The sequence below is a fragment of the Girardinichthys multiradiatus genome, chromosome 24 (genome assembly GCF_021462225.1).
Source record: "Girardinichthys multiradiatus isolate DD_20200921_A chromosome 24, DD_fGirMul_XY1, whole genome shotgun sequence".
In the NCBI taxonomy this organism is placed as follows: Eukaryota; Metazoa; Chordata; class Actinopteri; order Cyprinodontiformes; family Goodeidae; genus Girardinichthys; species Girardinichthys multiradiatus.
The window spans coordinates 24,205,823-24,231,237 of NC_061816.1; the positions used below are offsets into that span (position 1 = coordinate 24,205,823).

At 42.8% G+C, this 25,415-nt stretch overlaps 1 protein-coding gene across 1 annotated transcript; it reads right to left on the reverse strand.

Moving 5' to 3' along the window:
• gyg2 (glycogenin 2) lies at positions 1 to 25,387 on the reverse strand. The gene is given in 9 exon segments (XM_047354938.1): positions 1 to 968; positions 12,643 to 12,792; positions 17,841 to 17,957; positions 18,515 to 18,698; positions 19,339 to 19,465; positions 20,097 to 20,259; positions 22,779 to 22,953; positions 23,462 to 23,600; positions 24,117 to 25,387. Coding segments are annotated over 9 exon segments (1,200 nt in total). The 5' UTR covers positions 24,124 to 25,387; the 3' UTR covers positions 1 to 830.
• Positions 25,388 to 25,415: the final 28 nt, after the last annotated feature.

The window sequence follows — 25,415 nt, forward strand, 5'->3', positions numbered from 1 at the left end:
TTTTGTCCTCCTATACACACAGCTTTGTCAGAGACCTTTATTAATAACATTAGTAACACATATCACAAAGTGTAAATGTGAGTCACAGTGTTCATACATGTAAAATTACAGGAAGATGTTTAATTGCTTTGAATGAAAAGATAATAAACAAAATATAAACGTTTGTATAGTTTAAACTATTTGGTGGTTTTACACTTCTGAGCTTCACTATCCATTAAAAATCTATTATTAACATAAGCGTCAGACAGGGATCTAAAATGCAAATGTGTTGGAATATTTTCCTTTCAGTGAATTTGAAATATGCGTTATTTTGTCTCATGAAAACCAAAAACGTCTTTGTATTCCAATGGGATTTTATGTGATTTTAGTCCATCACTGTAAAATGGGAGGAAGCTTACACACAGTTTTTCATTTTTTAAAGAAATCAAACTCAATAAATTGTGACATGCCTTTGTATTCAGCTCCTATTAGTCACAAACATACAGTGGAAGGTGGACTGGTCATAGTAGACAATGAAACGCAGCTGGTCAGAGTTGATGGGAAGATGGACGGAGCTAAATTCCAGAAAGGGTTTTTATTTGTAAAGACAATTAAATAATAAATTATTGTCCATCCACTTTGCAAATATATAGCATTTTGTGTTGGTCTATGCCATACAATCCCAATAAAAAAAAATAAAGTTGTGGTTTGGAACAAGGCAACATTTGGAGATGTTGAGGGGTGTAAATACTTTAGCAAGGCTCTGTTTATTAGCAATGCACATGCCCATACCCAAGCCTTGCTACTGTGGTGTACACAGAGTGGTGAGAACCACTGGGTGATGGATCAGCTTAAGGCAGGAGGGTCTCATTATGTGGATCCAGGAAGCGGTCCAGCATCTTTTGGATGTTTTGGAAAGCATCTCTGCCGAGGTAGTCCACCTGTCCAGCCTCCCACATCCTGCGATGCTCCACCTCTCTGTCTTCATTCTGATCCAAAAAATGCCAGAGAAACACAAACAGTATTTTACTGGCTTCTTAGTCTGGAAAAACAGACTATTTTCATGAAGAATGATGAATGTATATATATATATATATATATATATATATATATATACACTGCTCAAAAAAATAAAGGGAACACTTAAACAACACGATATAACTCCAAGTAAATCAAACGTCTGTGAAATCAAACTGTCCACTTAGGAAGCAACACTGATTGACGATCAATTTCACATGCTGTTGTACAAATGGAATAGACAACAGGGGGAAATCTTTGGCAATTAGCAAGACACACTCAATAAAGAAGTGGTTCTGCAGGTGGGGACTACAGACCACTTCTCAGTACCTATGCTTTCTGGCTGATGTTTTGGTCACTTTTGAATGTTGGTGGTGCTTTCACACTCCTGGTAGCATGAGACGGACTCTACAACCCACACAAGTGGCTCAGGTGGTGCAGCTCATCCAGGATGGTACATCAATGCAAGCTGTGGCAAGAAGGTTTGCTGTGTCTGTCAGCGTAGTGTCCAGAGCCTGGAGGCGCCACCAGGAGACAGGCCAGTACACCAGGAGACGTGGAGGAGGCCGTAGGAGGGCAACAACCCAGCAGCAGGACTGCTACCTCCGCCTTTGTGAAGGAGGAACAGGAGGAGCACTGCCAGAGCTCTGCAAAATGACCTCCAGCAGGCCACAAATGTGCATGTGTCTGCACAAACGGTTAGAAACCGACTCCATGAGGATGGTATGAGGGCCCAATGTCCACAAATGGGGGTTGTGCTCACAGCCCAACACCGTGCAGGACTCTTGGCATTTGCCAGAGAACACCAGGATTGGCAAATTCGCCACTGGCACCCTGTGCTCTTCACAGATGAAAGCAGGTTCACACTGAGCACATGTGACAGATGTGACAGAGTCTGAAGACACCGTGGAGAGCGATCCGCTGCCTGCAACATCCTTCAGCATGACCGGTTTGGCAGTGGGTCAGTAATGGTGTGGGGTGGCATTTCTTTGGAGGGGCGCACAGCCCTCCATGTGCTCGCCAGAGGTAGCCTGACTGCCATTAGGTACCGAGATGAGATCCTCAGACCCCTTGTGAGACCATATGCTGGTGCGGTAGGCCCTGGGTTCCTCCTAATGCAGGACAATGCTAGACCTCATGTGGCTGGAGTGTGTCAGCAGTTCCTGCAAGATGAAGAGATTGAAGCTATGGACTGACCCGCCCGTTCCCCAGACCTGAATCTGATTGAGCACATCTGGGACATCATGTCTCGCTCCATCCACCAACGTCATGTTGCACCACAGACTGTCCAGGAGTTGGCGGATGCTTTAGTCCAGGTCTGGGAGGAGATCCATCAGGAGACCATCCGCTGTCTCATCAGGAGCATGCCCAGGCGTTGTAGGGAGGTCATACAGGCACGTGGAGGCCACACACAATACTGAGCCTCATTTTGACTTGTTTTAAAGACATTACATAAATGTTGGATCAGCCTCTAGTGTGTTTTTCCACTTTAATTTTGTGTGTGACTCCAAATTCAGGCCTCCATTGATTAATAAATTTGATTTCCATTGATGATTTTTGTGTGATTTAGTTGTCAGCACATTCAACCTTGTACAGAACAAAGTATTCAATGAGAATATTTCATTCATTCAGATCTAGGATGTGTTATTTGAGTGTTCCCTTTATTGTTTTGAGCAGTGTATATATATATATATATATGGTTGAAGCAAATATAAATTACAGAGACGCCATAAACACCTTGGCCAGTGCATGTACGAGCCAAAGTAATACCAGTGCCAAGACTCTATTCTGTATTACTGATGAAGAGATTTTTTCATTGTTTTAACATGGCAGACAAAGTGCAGTGCATGTTTCTACTATGGACCGTAACACACTGTTCACTTCACAAGAATCACCTTCGACAGCCCCCATCTATAATCTTCGCCCATTCACTCGGAAAGTATGTGTGGGATTTAATTATTGCCAAAAATATGTATATGTGTCTATGTATATGTTTATGTGTCTATGCACATGTGTACGTGTCTATGTATGGTGTATATGTAATGGGTCTATGTCTATGTAACATGTCAATGTGTATATGTTAGCTGTATATGTTAGGTGCTTATGTCTACAGTACAGACCAAAGGTTTGGACACACCTCATTCATTCAAAGAGTTTTCTTTATTTTCATGACTATGAATATTGTAGCTTCACACTGAAGGCATCAAAACTATGAATGGAAAACATGTGGAATTAAATACTGAACAGAAAAGTGTGAAACAACTGAAAATATGTCTTAGATTATAGGTTCTTCAAAGTAGCTACCTTTTGCTTTGATTACTGCTATGCACACTCTTGGCATTCTGTTGATGAGCTTCAAGAGGTAGTCACCTGAAATGGTTTTCACTTCACAGGAGTGCCCTGTCAGGTTTAATAAGTGGGATTTCAAGCCTTATAAATGGGGTTGGGACCATCAGTTGTGTTGTACAGGAGGTGGATACAGTATACAGCTGACAGTCCTACTGAATAGACTGTTAAAATTTGTATTATGGCAAAAGCAGCTTAGTAAAGAAAAACGATTGGCCATAATTACTTTAAGAAATGAAGGTCAGTCAGTCCGAACAATTGGGAAAACTTTGAAAGTGTCCCCAAGTGCAGTCGCAAAAACCATCAAGCGCTACAAAGAAACTGGCTCACATGAGGACCGCCCCAGGAAAGGAAGACCAAGAGTCACCTCTGCTGCGGATGATAAGTTCATCTGAGTCACCAGCCTCAGAAATCGCAGGTTAATAGTAGCTCAGATTAGAGAACAGGTCAATGCCACACAGAGTTCTAGCAGTAGACACATCTCTAGAACAACTGTTAAGAGGAGACTGTGCGAATCAGGCCTTCATTGTAAAATAGCTGCTAGAAAACCACTGCTGAGGACAGGCAACAAGCGGAAGAGACTTGTTTTGGCTAAAGAACACAAGGAATGGACATTAGACCAGTGGAAATCTGTGCTTTGGTCTGATGAGTCCAAGTTTGAGATCTTTGGTTCCAACCACCGTGTCTTTTTTCGGTGCAGAAGAGGTGAACAGATGGACTCTACATGCCTGGTTCCCACCGTGAAGCATGGAAGAGGAGGTGTGATGGTGTGGGAGTGCTTTGCTGGTGACACTGTTGGAGATTTATTCAAAATTGAAGGCATACTGAACCAGCATGGCTACCACAGCATCTTGCAGCGGCATGCTATTCCATCAGTTTTGCGTTTAGTTGGACAATCATTATTTTTCAACAGGACAATGACCCAAAACACACTTCCAGGCTGTGTAAGGGCTATTTGACCAAGAAGGAGAGTGATGAGGTGCTGCACAAGATGATCTGGCCTCCATAATCACCATACCTGAACCCAATCGAGATGGTTTGGGGTGAGCTGGACTGCAGAGTGAAGGCAAAAGGGCCAACAAGTGCTAAGCATCTCTGAGAACTCCTTCAAGACGGTTGGAAAACCATTTCAGGTCACTACCTCTTGAAGCTCATCAACCGAATGCGGAGCAGTAATCAAAGCAAAAGGTGGCTACTTTGAAGAACCTAGAATATAAGACATATTTTCAATTGTGTCACAATTTTGTTCAGTATATAATTCCACATGTGTTAATTCCTAGTTTTGATGCCTTCAGTGTGAAGCTACAATATTCATAGTCATGAAAATAAAGAAAACTCTTTGAATGAGAAGGTGTGTCCAAACCTTTGGTCTGTAATGTACAGGCCCTTCTCAAAATAATAGCATATTGTGATAAAGTTCATTATTTTCCATAATGTCATGATGAAAATTTTACATTCATATATTTTAGATTAATTGCACACTAACTGACATATTTCAGGTCTTTTATTGTCTTAATATGGATGATTTTGGCATACAGCTCATGAAAACCCAAAATTCCTATCTCACAAAATTACCATATTTCATCCAACTAATAAAAGAAAAGTGTTTTTAATACAAAAAACGTCAACCTTCAAATAATCATGTACAGTTATGCACTCAATACTTGGTCGGGAATCCTTTTGCAGAAATGACTGGTTCAATGCGGCGTGGCATGGAGGCAATCAGCCTGTGGCACTGCTGAGGTCTTATGGAGGCCCAGGATGCTTCGATAGCGGCCTTTAGCTCATCCAGAGTGTTGGGTATTGAGTCTCTCAACGTTCTCTTCACAATATCCCACAGATTCTCTATGGGGTTCAGGTCAGGAGAGTTGGCAGCCCAATTGAGCACAGTGTTACCATGGTCAGTAAACCATTTACCAGTGGTTTTGGCACTGTGAGCAGATGCCAGGTCGTGCTGAAAAATGAAATTTTCATCTCCATAAAGCTTTTCAACAGATGGAAGCATGAAGTGCTCCAAAATCTCCTGATAGCTAGCTGCATTGACCCTGCCCTTGATAAAACACAGTGGACCAACACCAGCAGCTGACACGGCACCCCAGACCATCACTGACTGTGGGTACTTGATACTGGACTTCTGGCATTTTGGCATTTCCTTCTCCCCAGTCTTCCTCCAGACTCTGGCACCTTGATTTCCGAATGACATGCAGAATTTGCTTTCATTCGAAAAAGTACTTTGGACCACTGAGCAACAGTCCAGTGCTGCCTCTCTGTAGCCCAGGTCAGGCGCTTCTGCCGCTGTTTCTGGTTCAAAAGTGGCTTGACCTGGGGAATGCGGCACCTGTAGCCCATTTCCTGCACACGCCTGTGCACAGTGGCTCTGGATGTTTCTACTCCAGACTCAGTCCACTGCTTCCGCAGGTCCCCCAAGGTCTGGAATCGGCCCTTCTCCGCAATCTTCCTCAGGGTCCGGTCACCTCTTCTCGTTGTGCAGCGTTTCTGCCACACTTTTTCCTTCCCACAGACTTCCCACTGAGGTGCCTTGATACAGCACTCTGGGAACAGCCTCTTGCTTGAAGGTGTCAATAGTGGCCTTCTGGACAGCAGTCAGGTCGGCAGTCTTACCCATGATTGGGGTTTTGAGTGATGAACCAGGCTGGGAGTTTTAAAGGCCTTGGGAATCTTTTGCAGGTGTTTAGAGTTAACTCATTGATTCAAATGATTAGGTTCATAGCTTGTTTAGAGACCCTTTTAATGATATGCTAATTTTGTGAGATAGGAATTTTGGCGTTTTCCTGAGCTGTATGCCAAAATCATCCGTATTAAGACAATAAAAGACCTGAAATATTTCAGTTAGTGTGCAATGAATCTAAAATATATGAATGTTAAATTTTCATCATGACATTATGGAAAATAATGAACTTCATCACAATATGCAAATATTTTGAGAAGGACCTGTATGTCTATGTAAGGGACCGGTGCAAAGAGGATTGGGTGGCGGACGAAGGTGGAGACCTTAGCGGCCTTATCCCTGGATGCTTAGGCTGGCTCTAGGGATGTGGAATGTCACTTCGCTGGGGGGGAAGGAGCCTGAGCTTATGCGGGAGGTCGAGAGATATCGACTAGGAATAGTTGGGCTCACCTCCACGCCCATCTCCTTGAGAGGGGTAGGACTCTTTTCTATTCTGGAGTGGCCCACGGGGAGAGGCGGAGGGCTGGTGTGGGTTTGCTTTGTGGCCCCCAGCTCAGCCGTCTCGTGTTGGGGTGTACCCCAGTGGATGAGAGGGTCGCATCCCTGCGCTATCGGGTTGGGGATAGGTCTCTGACTGTCGTTTCGGCCTATGGGCCGAACAGTAGTGCGGAGTACCCGGCCTTCAAAGCGTCCCTGTCGGGGTGCTGGATAGTGCCCCTCCCGGGGACTCCATTATTCTGCAGGGAGACTTCAACGCCCACGTGGGAAACAACAGTGACACCTGGAGAGGCGTGATCGGGAGGAATGGCCTCCCCTATCTGAATCCGAGTGGTGTTTTGTTATTGGACTTCAGGGCTAGTCACGGATTGTCCATAATGAACAACATGTTCAAACATAAGGGTGTCCATCAGTACACTTGGCACCAGGACACCCTAGGCAGGAGGTCGATTATCGACTTTGTTGTTGTATCATCAGACCTTCGGCCGCATGTTTTGGACACTCGGGTGAAGAGAGGGGCTGAGCTGTCCACTGATTACAACCTGATGGTGAGCTGGATCCGCTGGAAGAGGAGAAAGCCGGACAGACTTGGCAGGCCCAAGCGCATAGTGAGGGTCTTCTGGGAACGTCTGGAAGAGGATGTATTCAACTCCCATCTCCGGGAGAGCTTTGACCAGATTCCGGGGATGTTGGAGACATAGAGTCCAAGTTGTTGGACCACTTGTTTGCTGGATATATTGGACCATGTGCATGTTGCTGGACGCCACCAGGCCTCCTGGTGTTTTCGGCCATTTTGTATCCAGGACATTGCGACTAATATGACAGGGACGCCCCAAGTCTGACGTCACAGGGCGCTATATATGGAGGCATCCATGTTGGACACGCCGCCTTCAGCTGGAGATTGTGACCCGATCACCAACATCTGAAGCATCACCTGGAGAAGAGTTCCTTGCGGAGTTCATTTATTCTCTCTCGTTGGCCAACGAACAATTCATAACTGAGGTTTCTGGAATGAGAAGGCCAGAAATTTCCCTTTGCCGATCGAAGACGTGAGCTGAACACGTAACTAGGAACACGGAGTTTCGAGGAGTCGAACCGCTACCGTGTTTCATCCCAAGTCGACTTTGATGGTCAGATCATATTTTTCCTTTCCGCCAAGAAGGCCAGAGGACGAAGACTGACCGCTTTTCCTGAAGTTAATTGTGGACGCACAGTTAACCCCCTCACCCCACCCTTCCTCTCTCGACCCCCGCTCAGAAGGAAGCCGACAACAAGTAAAACCCATCTTTATTTTTATTTCTTTATTAGAAAGCCTGGGTAGGGTCAGAAGTTGTAGTGCGATGAGAATCGCTAGTTAGAAACTAATGTGTTCTGAATGATATGTGCATGTAACTCTGTTATTGAAACTTTGTGCTGCGTGTGGCTTGAAGCAGCTGCGCTCCCCGCTCTGTGCGTGTTTGGTGGAGTAGTGAACACCTGAGAGGTGCGCTGTAAGACTGGACTGTTAAAATAACCTCATGGTGAAATTCAACATTTTTCTTTGTCTTCAACCGCACTGCTGGCTAGCTTGCCGCCAAAAGTTTTATAACTCTTTGTCTACTCAGGAGTTGGGGGAGGTTTTATGAATGAATATAACTGAGTTACAGTTGGAGCTGCGCCCCACCCTCCACTCACCACCACACCCCTTCGTCATGTTCTCATTTTTGTCATAACATTTGAGTCAATACACACCCACTGCTGTTTTCTTTATTTTGCTTAGTTAGATAATTTACCCCTTTTATGTAGAACTTTGCATGTTGAGTAGGTGATTTAATAAATATTCACGTAGATGATAACAGAAGGCGTTTTGTGTTTATTTGTGTGCAAGAGTTATTCGTCAGTCAAGATAAGATTAAAGTTCCACACGTTTCGGCAGAAACGGTCGATTAAACAGTGACATCTCCGGTAATAGTTAGTAATTATTACGGAGTATTTAACGGTTGTAATTATCAAAGGTGTTGAGCCACAATTACAACACCAGAAACCTCTCTGGTCTCGATTCATAAATGAGGATTTCGGTTAAGAAATTATGATTTTAATTATAATTATTGATCAAGATTAATCAATCAATAATCATAACTCCCAACAGAGTGGACTATGTTCTCTGCATCTATTGTCAATGCTGCTGCCCGTAGCTGCGGCCGTAAGGTCTGCGGTGCATGTCACGGCGGCAATCCCAGAACCCAGTGGTGGACACCGACAGTAAGGGATGCTGTCAAGTTGAAGAAGGAGTCCTATCGGCTGTGGTTGGCTTGTGGAACTCCTGAGGCGGTTGACGGGTACCGTGAGGCCAAGCGTGCTGCGGCCCGGGCTGTGGCAGAGGCAAAAACTCGGGCCTGGGAGGAGTTAGGTGAGGCCATGGAGAAGGACTACCGGTTGGCCTCGAAGCGACTCTCGCAAACCGTCCGGCGCCTCAGGAGGGGGAAGCAGTGCGCCAACACTGTTTATAGTGGGAGTGAAGGCTGCTGACCTTGACTGAGGACATTATCGGGCAGTGGAAGGAGTACTTCGAGGATCTCCTCAATCCTGCTATCACGCATCCTCTGGTGGAAACAGAGGCAGGGGACTCGGGATTAGACTCTTTCATCACCCAGACTGAAGTCACCGAGGTGGTTAAAAAGCTCCGCAGTGGCAAGGCTTCGGGGGTGGATGAGATCCGCCCTGAGTACCTCAAATCTCTGGATGTTGTGGGGCTGTCATGGTTGACATGCCTCTTCAACATTCCGTGGCGGTCGGGGACAGTGCCTCTGGACTGGCAGACTGGGGTGGTGGTCCCTCCTTCATATGAAGGGGGACCGGAGGGTGTGTTCCAACTAAAGGGGGATCACACTCCTCAGCCTCCCTGGTAAGGCCTACGCCAGGATATTGGAGAGGAGAGTCCGGCCGATAGTCAAACCTCGGCTTCAGGAGGAGCAGTGTGGTTTTCGCCCCGGCCATGGAACACTGGACCAGCTCTATACCCTCTACAGGGTACTCAAGGGTTCATGGGAGTTTGCCCAGCTGGTTCACATGTGTTTTGTGGACCTGGAGAAAGCATTCAACTGTGTCCCTCATGATGCCCTGTGGGGGGTGCTCCAGGATGATGGAATTGGGGGCCCTTAATTAAGGGCCATCCGGTCCCTGTACAAGCAGAGCAGGAGTTTGTTCTGCATTGCCGGCACTAAGTCGGACCTGTTCCCGGTGCATGTTGGTCCGGGGTGCTCTTTGTCATCGGTCCTGTCATAACTTTTATGGACAGGATTTCTAGACGCAGCCAAGGGCCGGAGGGTCTGGCTTGGGGACCAGTGGATTTTGTCTCTTCGTTTTGCAGATGACGTGGTCCTGTTGGCCCCCTCTAGCCAAGACCTACAGCATGCGCTGTGGCGGTTTGCAGCCGAGTGTGAAGCGGCTAGGATGAAGATCAGCTCCTCCAAGTCAGAGGCCATGGTACTTGACTGGAAAAGGGTGGCTTGTCCTCTTCTGGTTGGAGGGGATTTCCTGCCTCAAGTGGAGGAGTTCAAGTATCTCGGGGTCTTGTTCACGAGTGAGGGAAGAAGGGAGCGGGAGATCGACAGACGGATCGGTACGGCTGCCGCAGTAATTGGGGCACTGTGCCAGTCCATTGTGGTGAAGAGAGAACTGAGCCGGAAAGCGAAGCTCTCGATTTACCGGTCGGTCTACATTCCTACCCTCACCTATGGCCATGAACTTTGGGTCATGACTGAAAGAACGAGATCCCGGATACAATCGGCTGAAATGAGCTTCCTCCATTGGGTGGCCTGGCACTCCCTTAAAGATAGGGTGAGGAGCTAGGCCATCCGGGAGGGGCTTGGAGTAGAGCCGCTGCTCCTTCACATCAAGAGGAGCCAGTTGAGGTGGCTCGGGCATCTATACCAGATGCCTCCTTGATGCCTTCCTCGGGATGTGTTCCAGGCACGTCCCACCGGGAGGAGGCCCAGGAGACGGCCCAGGACACGCTGGAGAGACTATGTCTCTCGGCACTTACATTAGTAATAATGGTATTTGATTTTTTGACACTTATTTAGTAAAGCTGCTATATTCGCCAGTTTTCCTCCTGCTTATGTTTTTCACCTGCCTAAGTTCCTGTACCTGGTCGATTGTAAGTTTTGTTTTTATTAAACATCATTACCACTCTACTCTGCATTTGGATCCTACCTTAACTCGCACAATGACAGTTTTCAGTTAAAATAGAAAAAAGTAAATTTCATAATTCTTAGTAATGGTTGCAAAATGTTTGTAATTTGCAAGATGAGCAGTTTTGCTTGTGGATTTATTTTATTATTGTAAATTACATATTCATAGAAATAAAGCCTATAGTGACTTTTCCCAACTGTCAGTCAGCCTATCTCCAGCAGTCTATGGGCGAGAGGCGGGGTACACCCTGGACAGGTCACCAGTCCATCGCAGGGCAACACACAAACAACCATGCAGACACTCATTCATACACCTAAGGGCAATTTAGAGTGACCAATTAACCTGACAGGCATGTCTTTGGACCATGGGAGGAAGCCAGAATACCAGGTGAGAACTCATGCATGCATGGGGAGAACATGCAAACTCCATGCAGAAAGACCCCTGGTCGGGAATTGAACCCAGGACCTTCTTGCTGCAAGGCAACAGTGCTACCAACTGTGCCACCGTGCCACTTTTCCCAACTGTTTTTATTTTATTCCAGCGTGGTGTTGCAAAAGTACAGATATGGTGTCACCTCCATGTTGAAGACTTCTCATCCGCAGCATGGTTTTTTTATATAAAATTGCAAGAAGCAATGGGGTTGAAATATAGAAGTCCCAGAAATACCTAAAGTATATTTACTAAATAAGTGTCAGAAACAAAATACCATTATTAAATAAATAGATTATTCTTGAAAGGAGTAAATCTTGAAATAACTTGTAAAATAGATAAATCTAAAATGCATAAATCTGGAAGTAAGTAAATAAATGACAAAATAAGCTAAAAAAAAAGATTATAACTATTATATATTTTGTTTTATTTCATGGGGACATTTATTTATTGAGTATTTCTTAATAATTTATAATGACACTATTTCTTTTCATTTGGAATTAAACAGCTCTCCATATATATTGATTTCCCCCATCTGTTTTTATTTTATCCCAGAAAGGGGATGGGTGGTTGCAGAAGTACAGATACAGTGTCACCGCCTTTCTACCAGCTGATTGGGGTTGAGGGGAGGGGCAGGTGCTTGGCGGTAGGGGGATAAGTGGGGGGTTGGGACTAACATAAGCGCCTAACATATGCACTTAACATAGGCACCTAACATATACACTTAACATGTACACTTAACATAAGCACCTAACATATACATCTAACATATACACTTAACACATATGCAGTATACACCTAACAAATACAGCTTACATAGACATAAGCACCTGGTGTTTATGGCATCTTTGTCATTTAGAATTGCTGCAACCAGATTCACTCATGCTAGCCTGTTACTGAGTAGTTAAATGAGGCCACCTGCTCGGACATACAAAACAAATAGCTAACAATAACTTTTATTCCATATATTCAAAGTTCATTCCATATAATTAAGCGTTATTCTATATAATCAGGCTTTCATTCCATGTAGTCAGACTTATAACTATATATATATATATATATATATATATATATATATATATATATATATATATATATATATATATATTACATTGTTTGTCTCAGTGCAGGCTGTCTGTGATTTTTTATTCATAATATACTGTAGAGCTATTTGACAGTCTTTGACAGAATCTTTTTCTGTATTACTGATTAATAAATATGATTTGCTACCCCCAAAAGTGGGTTAATCGAGTTTACTGAATTTGGTTTCATTTAATTGAACTTTCCTGAACTTAACTTAACTAAACTGAACTAAATTGAAATGATTTAAACTAAACCGAGCTGCATTAAACCTTACTGAACTGAACTCAATTAAACTGAATTGGCCTGAATAAAAAAGATATTGGTTCACACAGTTCCGGTCCTTCTAGTAACATTCCTGCCTGAACTGAACAGTTTTGTTATGTAAACTGTCTTAACATGACTTTAGTTGAGAAACAAAGTTTCCATACCGACTGAGCGTCTCTGTCTGAGTTGCCATCACTACCCTCCAACCCTTCAGCTCCTGAAGGTAGATCATTGACCCCTGTTGTCTCTGGTGATTGGTACACCTTCTCCAAGATTGGTGAAACCTTCAGGGGAGTACTATCTGTGTGGGTAAACTTCAGACATTGCATCCATGTTACTGATCAGTGCGCTGCAGTGCATGCTGTATCGTCCTGGGTCCCTAGTTTAAAGAAAAATTGTAATTGATTTGGCTGTACTGTATAGTTCTGCTTCCTCCTGATAAGTGTGCTGAAGTATGTCAGACTGGAAACACTCTGTCCACTCAGGGTATTCTATTCTATTCCAAGGAAGTTATATCCATGAGGACTTAGTCCTGTGTTTCTCACACTCACAGGCTATTTAATTAGGTACACCGTTTCAGTTGTGTGTTAACATTAATAGTTTAAGCTAGTCACATGGCAGCAACTCAGTGCAGTGAGACACTTAGACATGTTGAACAAGACATGCTAAAGTTCAAAGTGAGTATCAGAATTCTGAAGAAAGATCACTTTAAAATTTGGCTGGTACCAGACGGGTTGGTCTGAGTGTTTTAGAAACTGCTGATGTCCTTGGATGTTGACACACAATTATCTCTGAGGTCTTCTGAGAATGGCCAGAAGAAAAAGCAAAATCCAGTGAACTGCAGCTGAGAGGGAACATGGAGATTGAGTAGACTGGGTGCAGATGATAGGAAAACAACAGCAACTCGAATAATCACTGGTTACAACCAAAGTATGCAGAATAGCATATCTGAACACACAACGTGGAACCTTGAAGCAGATGAACTACAGCAGCAAAAGACCACATCAGTTTCTACTCCTGTTGGCTAAGAACAGCAAACTGAGGCTACATTTCACACACACTCACAAAGACTAGACAATAAGGATCCATCCTGCTTTACATCAAAGGTTAAGGCTGGTGGTGGTAGTGTCATGGCGTGGGGAATATTTTCTTGGCGCACCTGGGGCCTTTTACTACCAGCAGAGCACAATTTAAACACCATGGCCTACATGGGACACATATTGTGACTGACCATCTCCTTCCCTTTATTACCACATTAGGCCCATCTTGCAGTATAATGGATCATGTCACAAAGCTTAGGTAATTTAAACTAGTTTCTTGAGCAAGAAAGTGTGTTTGCTGTACTCTGATGGCCTCCACAAACACTGAATCTCAGTCCAGTACAGCACCTTTAAAATTTTTGAGACAGGGAGATTAACATCATAGATGCCCTTCCAATGAATCTGCAGCAAAATGTGATGCTGTCATGTCAACATGAACCTAAAGCTACGGGGAATGTTTCTGACACCTTGTATATGTATAACCTTCAACCATTTTGGATTATGCATGCCTGGATGGGAACACAGGACAAGTTGCCTCAGTCCCTGAAAAGCAAATATTGCCTGACACAAAGGTAGGCCCATAGTTAAGCACAAGAGCAACAGCCCAAAGGCCAAAGAGGCACAGGGAGAGAAACCAAACCCCTTAGCCAGCACCCAACACAGGGGGATGTGGCATCCAGGTGCCACACAAGTCCACAGCGACAAGACTACCCAGCACTAAGGAAGGTAAACCCCAACAACAACCCATCGGGGAGACATCAACTTATCGCGGCAAGAAGAACTCAGAAGTACAAGTTGAAGGAGGGCACAGTGCAGTCCTGCTTGGTAAGATAGCCCCAGGGAGGTCAAGAGGATGGGATTTCCAACAGAGCACAGCTCAGTCTCTCTAGTCAACAGTCAGTCCAACACACCCCTGACGTTTATACACTGCCAGCAAGGAACCCACCATACTAGAGCTTGTTCCAAGCTCCAGCAAAAAAACAACACTAAAGGGCTGTTGGGTGCTCCTACACCACCAGAACTCCCAAGGTCACTTCCACTCCAGCAGTCCCTGTTTAACTGGCTTCAGTACATAGGCAGGAGCAAAAGAGGCACATCCCAGGATTGGGTTACTGTGCCCAGTAACCCAAACCTGACACCTTGTGTATCCATGTAAGTCTGTGTTAATAGGAAATGCTACTGTGAATTCAGGCATGTATATCAAACTGCATTAAAATTTTGGTTGCAGATAGGGTGTTTGAGACCCCAAAAAAAATTATTTCCCCAAATAATTATTTATCATTAATGAATTAAAAACAAAAGTGCATGATTGGGTAAAACAAAACAGAGGGAAAACTCTGTAAAATACCCCACCCCCATTGCTTGCAATTCCCAACATCCCAGACCTCAACATCCTACTGTCGTGTGGCTTTGCCTGTGTCATGGTTGAGGGGAACGGGGCTATGGCAATGGTAATTATCCCCCCGCTAAAAACAAGTTTCCCAAGAAACTGAATTTGAATCACTCAGACTGAATCTGTATTTGCGTAATTTGAAATTAAATGCATTGCCTTGAAAATGAATTTTACTAAACTGAATCTGAATTTGTTTGCTTTGTAGCTGAATTTAATGGTTGGAAACAGAATTTATTTGCTTTTAAAATGCATTTTGTTGTGTTAAAAATTCAGTTTGACTACTTTCGCTTTCAGGTCTGAAATTCAATTGCTGTTCCAAAATGAGTTTTTTGTCACACATCCTTGAGGATGACCACAGATTAATCGAACACACATTCATCAATTGACCTTTCACATCAGGTTAAACTTTCTTTACGGCATTTTGTGCTGGAGCAGTGCAGCAAACATGAGCTTGGCGGATGTCAATCACCAAGTCAAATGAGCATCTATAAGAAGCGTCATGTAAACAAATGATGGTCAAACAGTAACACCATGCTACCTGTAGCTATTAGCTAAACATGCCAATTTAGCATAGTGTGCCGTCGGTGTTACGTCGGTCTGCGTTCCCCCTGCCCTTACCTCAGCGTAACTTCTGTTGCCTAGCAACCATGTTAGCATGAGGCACAAAGCTGTGAAGCCGAACAAATGGAGCCTGAATGTTAATACCGCTGTCTGCACTGTAAATAACTACATGGTTTTTATTTACCCTTTTCTATATTGCTGATCGCTTATATTCCTATTTTGTTTAAAATAGGATTATAAGTCTATTTTATGATGTCCTTGTTTTATGATCTTATTCATTATTCAGCCATTTAAAATGTTCAAAATAATTGTTTTGTTCATAAAAATCTAACACCAAAGATAAAATACATTGATGACAAATACCATTTGTTTAATTTCTTTGTAAAGCTTTTAGAAACTTAAACACTAAAATATTAACATTTAGAACAAATGTTAAATCAATTTAATTGGGGAGGATACTGCTACTACTACTACTAATATTTATAATTATTATAATATTATTAAAATAATTTATTATAATTATAATAAACCAAACATTAATATTAGATAGCATCTGATTGAATTATATCTGTTTTCCTTCCACCCCATTCCACCCCCCTTTTTTTAATTAGGATTATAAAGTCGTAACATTACGAAAATAAAGTCGTAATACTGGGAAAATAAAATCATAATATTACGAGAATAAGGTCGTAATAATATGAGAGTAAAATTATAATATTTTGAGACAAAAAGTCATTTTAATAAGACGAAAGCTTCGATAGAGTAATCAACCCTTGCACCCACTCATACAAGGTAAAGTAAAGTAAGGTAAGGTAAGGTAAGTACATACAATTACAATACAATCACAAAGCAAATAAACACAGAAAAATCAAACAACAGAGGTAATTTTAAAAAGTAAAATAAAATAAAGAGAATAGAATGATGGACAAGAAAATGAAAGGAAAATTGGATTGAAAACGCAACTAATCATCCCTAGATGGCACAGTCAAAGGCCACTCTAAACAAAAAAGTTTTTACTCTTGATTTAAAGCAACTTAGGGTTTCGGTGCTTTTACAGTTTTCTGGCAGTTTATTCCAGATTAGTGGAGCATAAGAACTAAAAGCTGCTTCTCCATGTTTGGTTCTGGTTTTGGGTACGCAGAGTAGATTTGAGCGAGATGACCTGAGAGGTCTGGCTGGTTGATACACTGACAACAAGTCTGTAATGTATTTTGGTGCTAAGCCATTCAGTGATTTATAGACTAACAGAAGTATTTTAAACTCTATTCTCTGAGCTACAGGGAGCCAGTGTAAGGACTTTAGAATCGGGGTGATGTGCTCCACTTTCTTAGTTCTAGTGAAGACGCGGACGGCCGCATTCTGGATCAACTGCAGCTGTCTGATCGACACACAACCAGTTAAGCTCCAGCCACTATAACTGCTAGCCCACCCACCAAGAAGCACGGGCAGCCAAAATGCTAATTCTGTTTGACATAATGTTCACACCTCTTTCACAGTACAACCCCAAACATCAGTAAATTTTGTTTGGATTTGATGTAATAAATCAACATAACCTCCTGCAAATTGTGAAGTGGAAGTAAAATGATGTGTGGTTTTTGAAATATTTTAGAAACAGAAGTCTGAGTGTGGCATGCATTTGTATTCAACCGTTAAAATCTGAGTCGGAATTATACACAACTTTGTGTGGGCATATTATATGAAATCCCAGTAAAAACAATAAAAGCTTGTGGTTTAAAAATGACAGAATATGAAAAACGTTATTTGTTTCTTCACACAAATTCTTAACCCAAGGCCTTAAGTTTTTATAGACATGCTGCTGATGATTAAATTCCTCTCAGCTACCATCCAGCTACCTCAGACTTGCGTCCGACTCAGAGACAGATATGTTGGTTTGTCTGCTTCTAGACATTTAGGGCTTAGCTGCTTTCCTTGGGTTTCTCTTATAAATTAGGATGAACGTATCTTTCAGCTGATTGCTGTTTTCTCTCATGCATCAAAAAGCTATGGAGAAAATCCAGGAGAATTTAAGACGGTGAGTTCCTAATGGAACTTTGTGTTCCATTAGGAACCAAGACTTATCATCTGCTCTGTTAGGAAAGGTAAATACATTTGGATTTTACCTTTTACGGAATATACAGGAGCTTTGACAGGTAATGTGATTTTTAAATGTCTTCATGATCTGTGATATACCAGCAATCTTTTTGGGATGTACCCAAGCCTTCAGCCAGGTTTTACTCCACACAGGTACTTAGGGAGTTGTCTAATCAAGTTTTGGTTATTCAGAGGTTATCTGTACCTGGTTCTAATGTAACAGAATTTCATATTTTTCAGAAGTGATGCAGGTCTACAACACAGAGCTTCATCTTACCATCATTTCTTTAATGTGAGAGTGAAGACTGTCAGAAGGTGGAGAAAAATGTGCGAGCAGTGAACTAGAGCTATCCAAATTTCTTGTAAATGGCATCTTGCCATCTTGTTCTTGGATCTGCAGAAAAAAGAAAGCTTGTTGTAACATCATCCAACACCAAAGCCCCGGTCTAAACTGTCACTCTGCATGTTTACAGCAGCTTCAGCGCAAAATTCTTTCTCTAAAGAGCACTGCTCTTAGAGTGTACGGACAGAAAACTGGCTTAGTATCATGGCTGATCCTGTTTAACACAACAATGAGGAACAGCCAAACCAAAGAAAATGTTGATAAATATGCTAATTTATTTATTGGTGTTGAATTTTTTGGTATTTGGTATTTATTGTATTTTGGGATTAACTGGTTAAAGGGGTGGAATTCTGTTTGATTATTTCACAATGTATTTGTCTTGTTAATTTCAAAATGTAATGGATGTATTTCTGTTTCTTTTGAGGTTTTTCACCTATGTGGCTGGAAAGCTAAAACACTATGGTGACCATCATACAAAATAAAGATGGATCAGCTAAATTGAAGGCTCTTTGAGTGAAATCCAGTTAAGTTTCACAGTGGAGACTATCCCTTTCAAGTGAGGAATCGCACAGTAAATCAAACCTGACAAAACTTGACAGTTCCAGTACCTGTTGTTTCTGTTGACTTGGAGTGGGGTGAATGTTTGGAACAGGCGGCATTGTGTGACAGTGATATTCTTTCCACCACAGAGACTCAAACTGTTCCATAATATGCGAGCGGGAGTCATTTCTCTGTGAGCTCCATGGCTTCACAGCTCCCGCAAAGTGGACTATCTTTGCCTGGTGGCCAAACCTGCAGGAAGAACAACAAAATGTTTAACACATCAGTCAGTGGGTAACTGAATAGACCAATAACTAGAAGTCACAGTTAACCAGAACAGTTTATTTACACATTTTACAATCATACAAAGTTACAGCTCAGTAGTTCATTCGCTTTACATCTACAGATTTTAATCAAGCGCTGAGGGTATTGAGTGTAGGGAAACCCAATAAATTGGCTTATATTCAGGCTGCACCTAAAGCAAAAATACTTAACTCTTGATAAAAGTGCCATTATTAAACCCTCATCCACCTTGTCATTACTAAAAAAGTTTATTTATTTCAGTAATTAAATTCACTAAGAGAAACACATTATATAGATAAATACACACAGACTGGCGTTTTATAGCCTTTATTTATGTTAATTATGATTATTTTCTGCGTACAGCTAATAAAAACATGTAATTTAAGACTAGAGTATTACATCATACTACGATTTAGAAATTATTTCTAATATTTACTCAAAACCATGGAATGTGAATTAATCGATTTATAGAGCTTACGTTAATGCAGTAGCAGCCAGATATTAACATGAAAACAACCAGGTGTGGTTTAGCTTTATTTGAACCAGGTGAGTCTTAAAATATAGAACAATGTGCTGCAGATACACTCACTATTGGAAAGCAGGGAGGTAGCTGTACAAAGAGTTGGCACACAGGTTGTAGATGAACGGCAAGTGTTTACCGATGTCTCCCACACTCCAGCAACTGAAGAAGGAGTTTAAGAGACCCTGATCTCCTCCTGACAAATAAATAAATACTGTTTTGTTTTTTTCTTGACAAAGATTTGTCTCTGTGATCACTGTGATCTGAATCAAAAAAGAGGAAATCACAGCTCATTCTGTCAGGTTTTATATAAAATTTCTCTCACAGCAGACTGAAACAAATACTAATTATAATAAAACACCAACAGACAGCTGAGAGATCTGATAAGACTTTAAATCATGTGTACACCCTTCCTAGCATTGTTACATGGATGGATGCATTTTGTCTAAGTTTTCCATGTCTATACAGTTGAATCTATCAAACATTCTGTACATAAACCTACTACCTGAACTTCTAATATTAAGCTCCACAGGCAACTCAAATTACGGGACCATCTTTAAGTAACGAGCTTGATGCTTTCAAGAATCCAGAAAGACATCCAGAACAGTTGTACAAACTGATGTAATTTACTCCACCGTCAAATCTGCTGAGCAGTTTCTCTTTTTAACCAGTTCCAGTTCAGGTCTAGCGTTGGTTAAGTGCTCTTACTTTTCTCTTTGTTCTCCTTGCACTTTGAAAATCAACGGGCTTTATCTGCTCCCCCTTAACTTTGCATTATTGAATTCTGTTATTTTTGCCTGCAGTCCAAACATGTTCTCATGCATTACCATCAAAGCTGCCATGGTGCAGGGCATGATCCAGGAGCATGGTGTAGGTGATCCTGGACGGTGTGAATACAAACACGCCTGAGTTAAAGCAGTCTGGCCAGCCGGGGTCAGGAGCAGCTGACAGTTCATCCCTTTGGAATAACTCATCTACGTTACACAGGACCTTAGAAAAACAGGACACAGTATTACTCTTCTGAAATCAAACCAGGAAGATAAATGCTAATTTCTACTGTGGGTAAAACCTGTTGGACCTTCTGGCTACCACTTGTGAATGGTAGATCATAATCTGAAGATGCTTAAGGAACCACATCATCCATCTATCCATCCATCCATCCACTGTCTTACGCTTATCTGGGGTTGGGTCATGGCGGCAGCAGCCTAAGCATAGAGATCCAGGCTTCCCTCTCCCCAGCCACTTGGGCCAGTTCGTCCGGGGAAATTCCAAGGCGTTCCCAGGCCAGCCGAGAAACATAGTCCCTCCAGCATGTCCTTGGTCTTCTTCTGGGCCTCCTCCCGTTGGGACGTGCCCGGAACACCTCACCAGGGCGGTGTCCTGGACGATTCCTAACCAGATGCCCAAGCCACCTCAACTGGCTCTTCTCGAGGTGGAGAAGCAGCGGCTCTACTCCGAGTCCCTCCCGGAGGACCGAGCTTCTCGCCCTATCTCTGAGGGGGAGCCCAGACACCCTGTGGAGGAAACTCATTTCGGCCGGTTGTATCCGTGATCTCGTTCTTTCGGTCATGACCATAGATGAGGGAAGGAACGTAGATCGACCGGTAAATCGAGAGCTTCACTTTCTGACTCGGCTCTCTCTTCACCACAACAGACCGGTACAGCGCCCACATCACTGCTGACGCAGCACCGATCCGTCTATCGATCTCCTGCTCCATTTTTCCCTCATTTGTGAAAAAGACTCCAAGAAGCTTGAACTCCTTTCCACTGTTATCTTTTTCTCACCAGCCCATAAATAAAGACTGGGAGCCTCACTCTGTGTAGTTTGCACTGCAGAGTGTGGGCTACCTCTTGCTGCAAGATAACAGAGACTCTGTGTCGTTCCTCTGAGTTTGACTAATTAATACCTAACATGTAGATTGGTTGGGCGAACTCCCATGCACCCTCTAAGACCCTGCTGAGGGTGTAGAGCTGGTCTAGTGTTCCACGGCCAGGACAGAAACCACAATGCTCTTCCTGAATCCGAGGTTCGACTATCTGACAGACATTCCTCTCCAGAACCCCCAAATAGACCTTACCAGGGAGGCTTAAGAGTGTGACTCCCCTATAGTTGGAACACACTCTACAGTCCCCCTTTTTGAATAGGGGGACCACCACCCCGGTCTGCCAATACAGTAAAACTGCCCCCGATGTCCATGTGATGCTGCAGAGTCGCGTTAGCCAACACAACCCTGAAACATCCAGAGCCTTAAGGAACTCTGGCCGAATCTCATCCACCCCCGGGGCCTTACCACCGAGGAACTTTTTAATCACCTTGGTGACCTCCGCTACAGAGATTGGAGAGCCCGCCCCAAGGTCCCCAGGCTCCGCTTCCTCAGTGGAAGACGTACCGGTGGGATTGAGGAGGTCTTTGAAGTACTCCGCCCATTGACCCACAACGTCCCGAGTTGAGGTCAACAGCACAGGCACCAACAACCTTGCGACAACAGCTCCGGTAAGCCTTGGCAATGGAGGCGCAGAATATGGCCCACTCAATGTCCCCCACCTCCCCCGGAACTTGTTTGAAGCTCTCTCGGAGGTGGGAGTTGAAGCTCCGCCTCATGGGAGACTCCGTCTTGCATTCCCAGCAGACCCTCAAGATTAATTTGGGTCTTCCAGGTCTGACCGGCATCCTCCCCCACCATCAGAGCCAGCTCACCACCAGGTAGTGGTCAGTGGAAAGCTTTGCTCCCCTCTTCACCCGAGTGTCCAAGACATGCAGCTGTAGATCAGATGACACGACAACAAAGTCAATCATCGAACTGTGGTCTTGGGTGTCCTGGTGCAAAGAGCACATATGGACACCCTTAAGCTTAAACATGGTGTTAGTTATGGACAATCCATGACGAGCACAGGAGTCCAATTACAAAATACCACTCCGGTTCAGAACGAGAGGGCCATTCCTTCCAGTGGCCCTCCACATCATTCACAAAAGCAAAGAAGAGACCATGAGGTTCAGGGCAAAAACTAAGCATATCCATAACTATAACTTAAGATTGTTCATCAGCTCCACAGAAAGGATTTGGATACAAAGGGCCACCCTGGTGGAGTTCAGCCTGCAGTGGGAACAAGCTCATCTCAGGTATCCCATACTCCTACAGAACCTCCTACAAAATACATCCAGGAATAGGGTAATAAGCCTTCTCCAGGTCCACAAAACACATGTGGACTCGTGAACCAAACTCTCTCAGCAACTCTCTGAGGGTAAAGATCTGGTCCACAGTTCAGAACACCTCAAACACTTATTTTGACTTTCTGTCTGATCCTCAGGCTAGGGTTGTGATTCTATGGTAACCTGACCTAGTTGGAGATCTGATATCTATTATATTCCACAGTATCAGATGCGAAGAAAGATACTGTTACTACTCAGCCCCAAAGATGGACACCAGTATCTTCAACCACCACTGAAACACAAAACAGATTGAACACCTTAAAGTGTTCAATCTGCTTTGTGTTCCTACTGAACTCACCAGTGTATCAGCATCTAGGAAGATGCACCTTCGGTACTGTGTCAGATTCCAGCAGTGGATCTTAGTGAAGGTGACGCCAAGCTCAGGACGTCCCAGCATGGACAAATGGAGCTGGTCCTCACTGTTCCTTAAATCCACTGTGAAGACCTCATCAAAGATGTTCTCCAGGCCTTTTCTGGTCAAAAGGACTTTAAAAGGTCAGTGAGGGAATTCATTGCATTTTAACCTATATTGACTATAAAATATAAAAATATTACATATGACAACTTTATATTTTTATATATATATTTTTTTTATTATAAATATTTATATATATATATATATTTTAAACTCAGTCAGTAAATGGGTTAAAGACCATAATTTGAATATTGACCAAAAGAATTATGATTCTGATTTCCTGTTTTCTAGCTGCTCCGTCTCATATCAAAAGAACATGACCAAAATGGTTCCTGACAAAATTATTTTGTCATGTTTTTATTGGCATTTTCTGTGATAGACTAACACAAAGTAGTGCATAACTTTGAAACAAATTTGTTTTTACAAATTTTCACCGCTTAAAATCAGAAACGTTTGGTGGTTCTTTGTATTCGGCCCCACTAGAGAAACAGGCCAATCTTGGACATGTACTTTGACAGAACAGAATGATTATCGGAGCACAACATCATAAAGAAGTGGATCCCCACCTTGACTGCTCAGAGATGTTTGGCGTGACCATGACGACTATATGGCGAGTCGTTCCATGCCGTCTCAAACTTCGGGCCACCACTGTTGCTCCCTTGCAGTAGGAGTCTGTGGTGGCCAGGGTAACAAAGGCCTCACCAGCTGCAGGCAGAATAGAGAGATGAAAGAATCAGAAGCTCCCGTCTGGTTTTACAATGTAAATATCTCAATATCTGTCCATCAAAGATCTATTTACACAGACAACAACTGAACAATATGGATTGTTTGTTGTCATGAGATTCTCTCTGTCATTGTTCTGTTATGTGACAGGCTATGGCCTAGCAGGTGTGCGATAGGCAGCTCCATAATCCTGGACTGCAGCATGATGTAGAGGCTGTCTGAGGACAGTGTTAGATTTCATTGGGTTTCCTTTTTTTATTTGAAGCTGACGAAGCAGTCTGTTCTCATTTCAAACAGCATACTGGTAACAATTTTATGTCATAGAGAAACTATTACAGTTGGAGTTAAGGAGCTATGAGCTGAAAACATGCAGCAGCTTATGGAAGCATATTTCTATTTCATTTTAAAACAAGCCGGACTCACAAGCTGGAAGATATTTGTAGAAGCTGATGTTAAACACCTTTGAATCCATTATTTATTTGAAAAATAAGTTCCTACCTGACATTTCTTGTCTTCAGTCAGTTCCGAATCCTGCAGGTTTACTTATCTCCAGGGGAGGGGAGGTGCATACTATGCCTGTTTGCTGAAAGTCCTGAGCAGCAAAATAAAAACAGTTGACCACAAGGGTGCACCAGCAACATCTGGGACACTTCCTAAATCCTCACTGAGTATATAGCTGCCACTAAACTGTGAATTCACAGTTCAGTCAGCTTTTAATTGTGGAGCAAAGCATGAGGCTGAGGCCTTCCGCTTCTATCCTCCAATGTGTTTGCCCAACTGGTCATCCAACTAGCAGAATGGGGCTTAGCAACAAGGATTAGGAAACAGTGCAATGTCCTACTCTACTGATAACCCACTGAGGAGAATGTTGATTTTCACATTCTACGTCAGTCAGGAGCAAATAACCTATAACCACTGCAAAGCACAAGTCTTAAAGATATAGTGTCTTGCAAAAGTAAGTACTTCCCTTTAACCTTTTCAAATTTGATCACTTAATAAATCACATCTTTTAATGTATTTTATTGGGATCTTATGTTGTACAATGGAGCAAGCTTTGCACATTTACAGACTAAACTTTCTGTCCACCTGTCTTCAAAAAACAGCTCAAGTTCAGTCAGAATGGATGAAGAGAACCTGTGAACATCACTTTTCAACTGTTGCCACAGATTCTCAGTCGGGGGGGTGTTAGGACAAGCAGAGAGACGCCACCGTCTGGACTGGTAAAGCTTCAAAGTTTGCCTGAAGTTACAATTTTGGCAAAGTGGGCCGAGTGAAGTGGAGCCAGACTAAATAAAGCCAATGGAACACGGGAATTTGTTACCTCTCTGCTTAACATCCATCTTATTGGATTGATAGGCTTTGTTGCTCTGACCTTTCTGTGAAGATATGACTGCTGTTTGACTGAATGACGTGAGTAATCATAAATAGAATACACTCCACTCACCTTTAACAAACTGTGGGACATGTTTTAGGTTGACGACAGCTGTGGGTTTAAAGCCAGAACATTTAATTTTAGCTCAGGCAGCAAAGCTCAAAGGACCGTTTTACATTTTAAATCTGGAAAACAATATGAGGCTTTTGTTTTATTTAGAAATAAAACCTCATGCCTATGTATTATATTCCTTCTGCTTCACAATAATTCATTGCTTTGTGTTACACTCCTAGCATAATGTCAAAATAAAGGTTTGCTGTAATGTGACAAAAAGGGCATTGAATAAATTAGCAATGCAATGTCAAAAGACATTACACTATTAGTTGGTTCGACAAATCTAGCCCTTAAATAGTTTTTATACATTG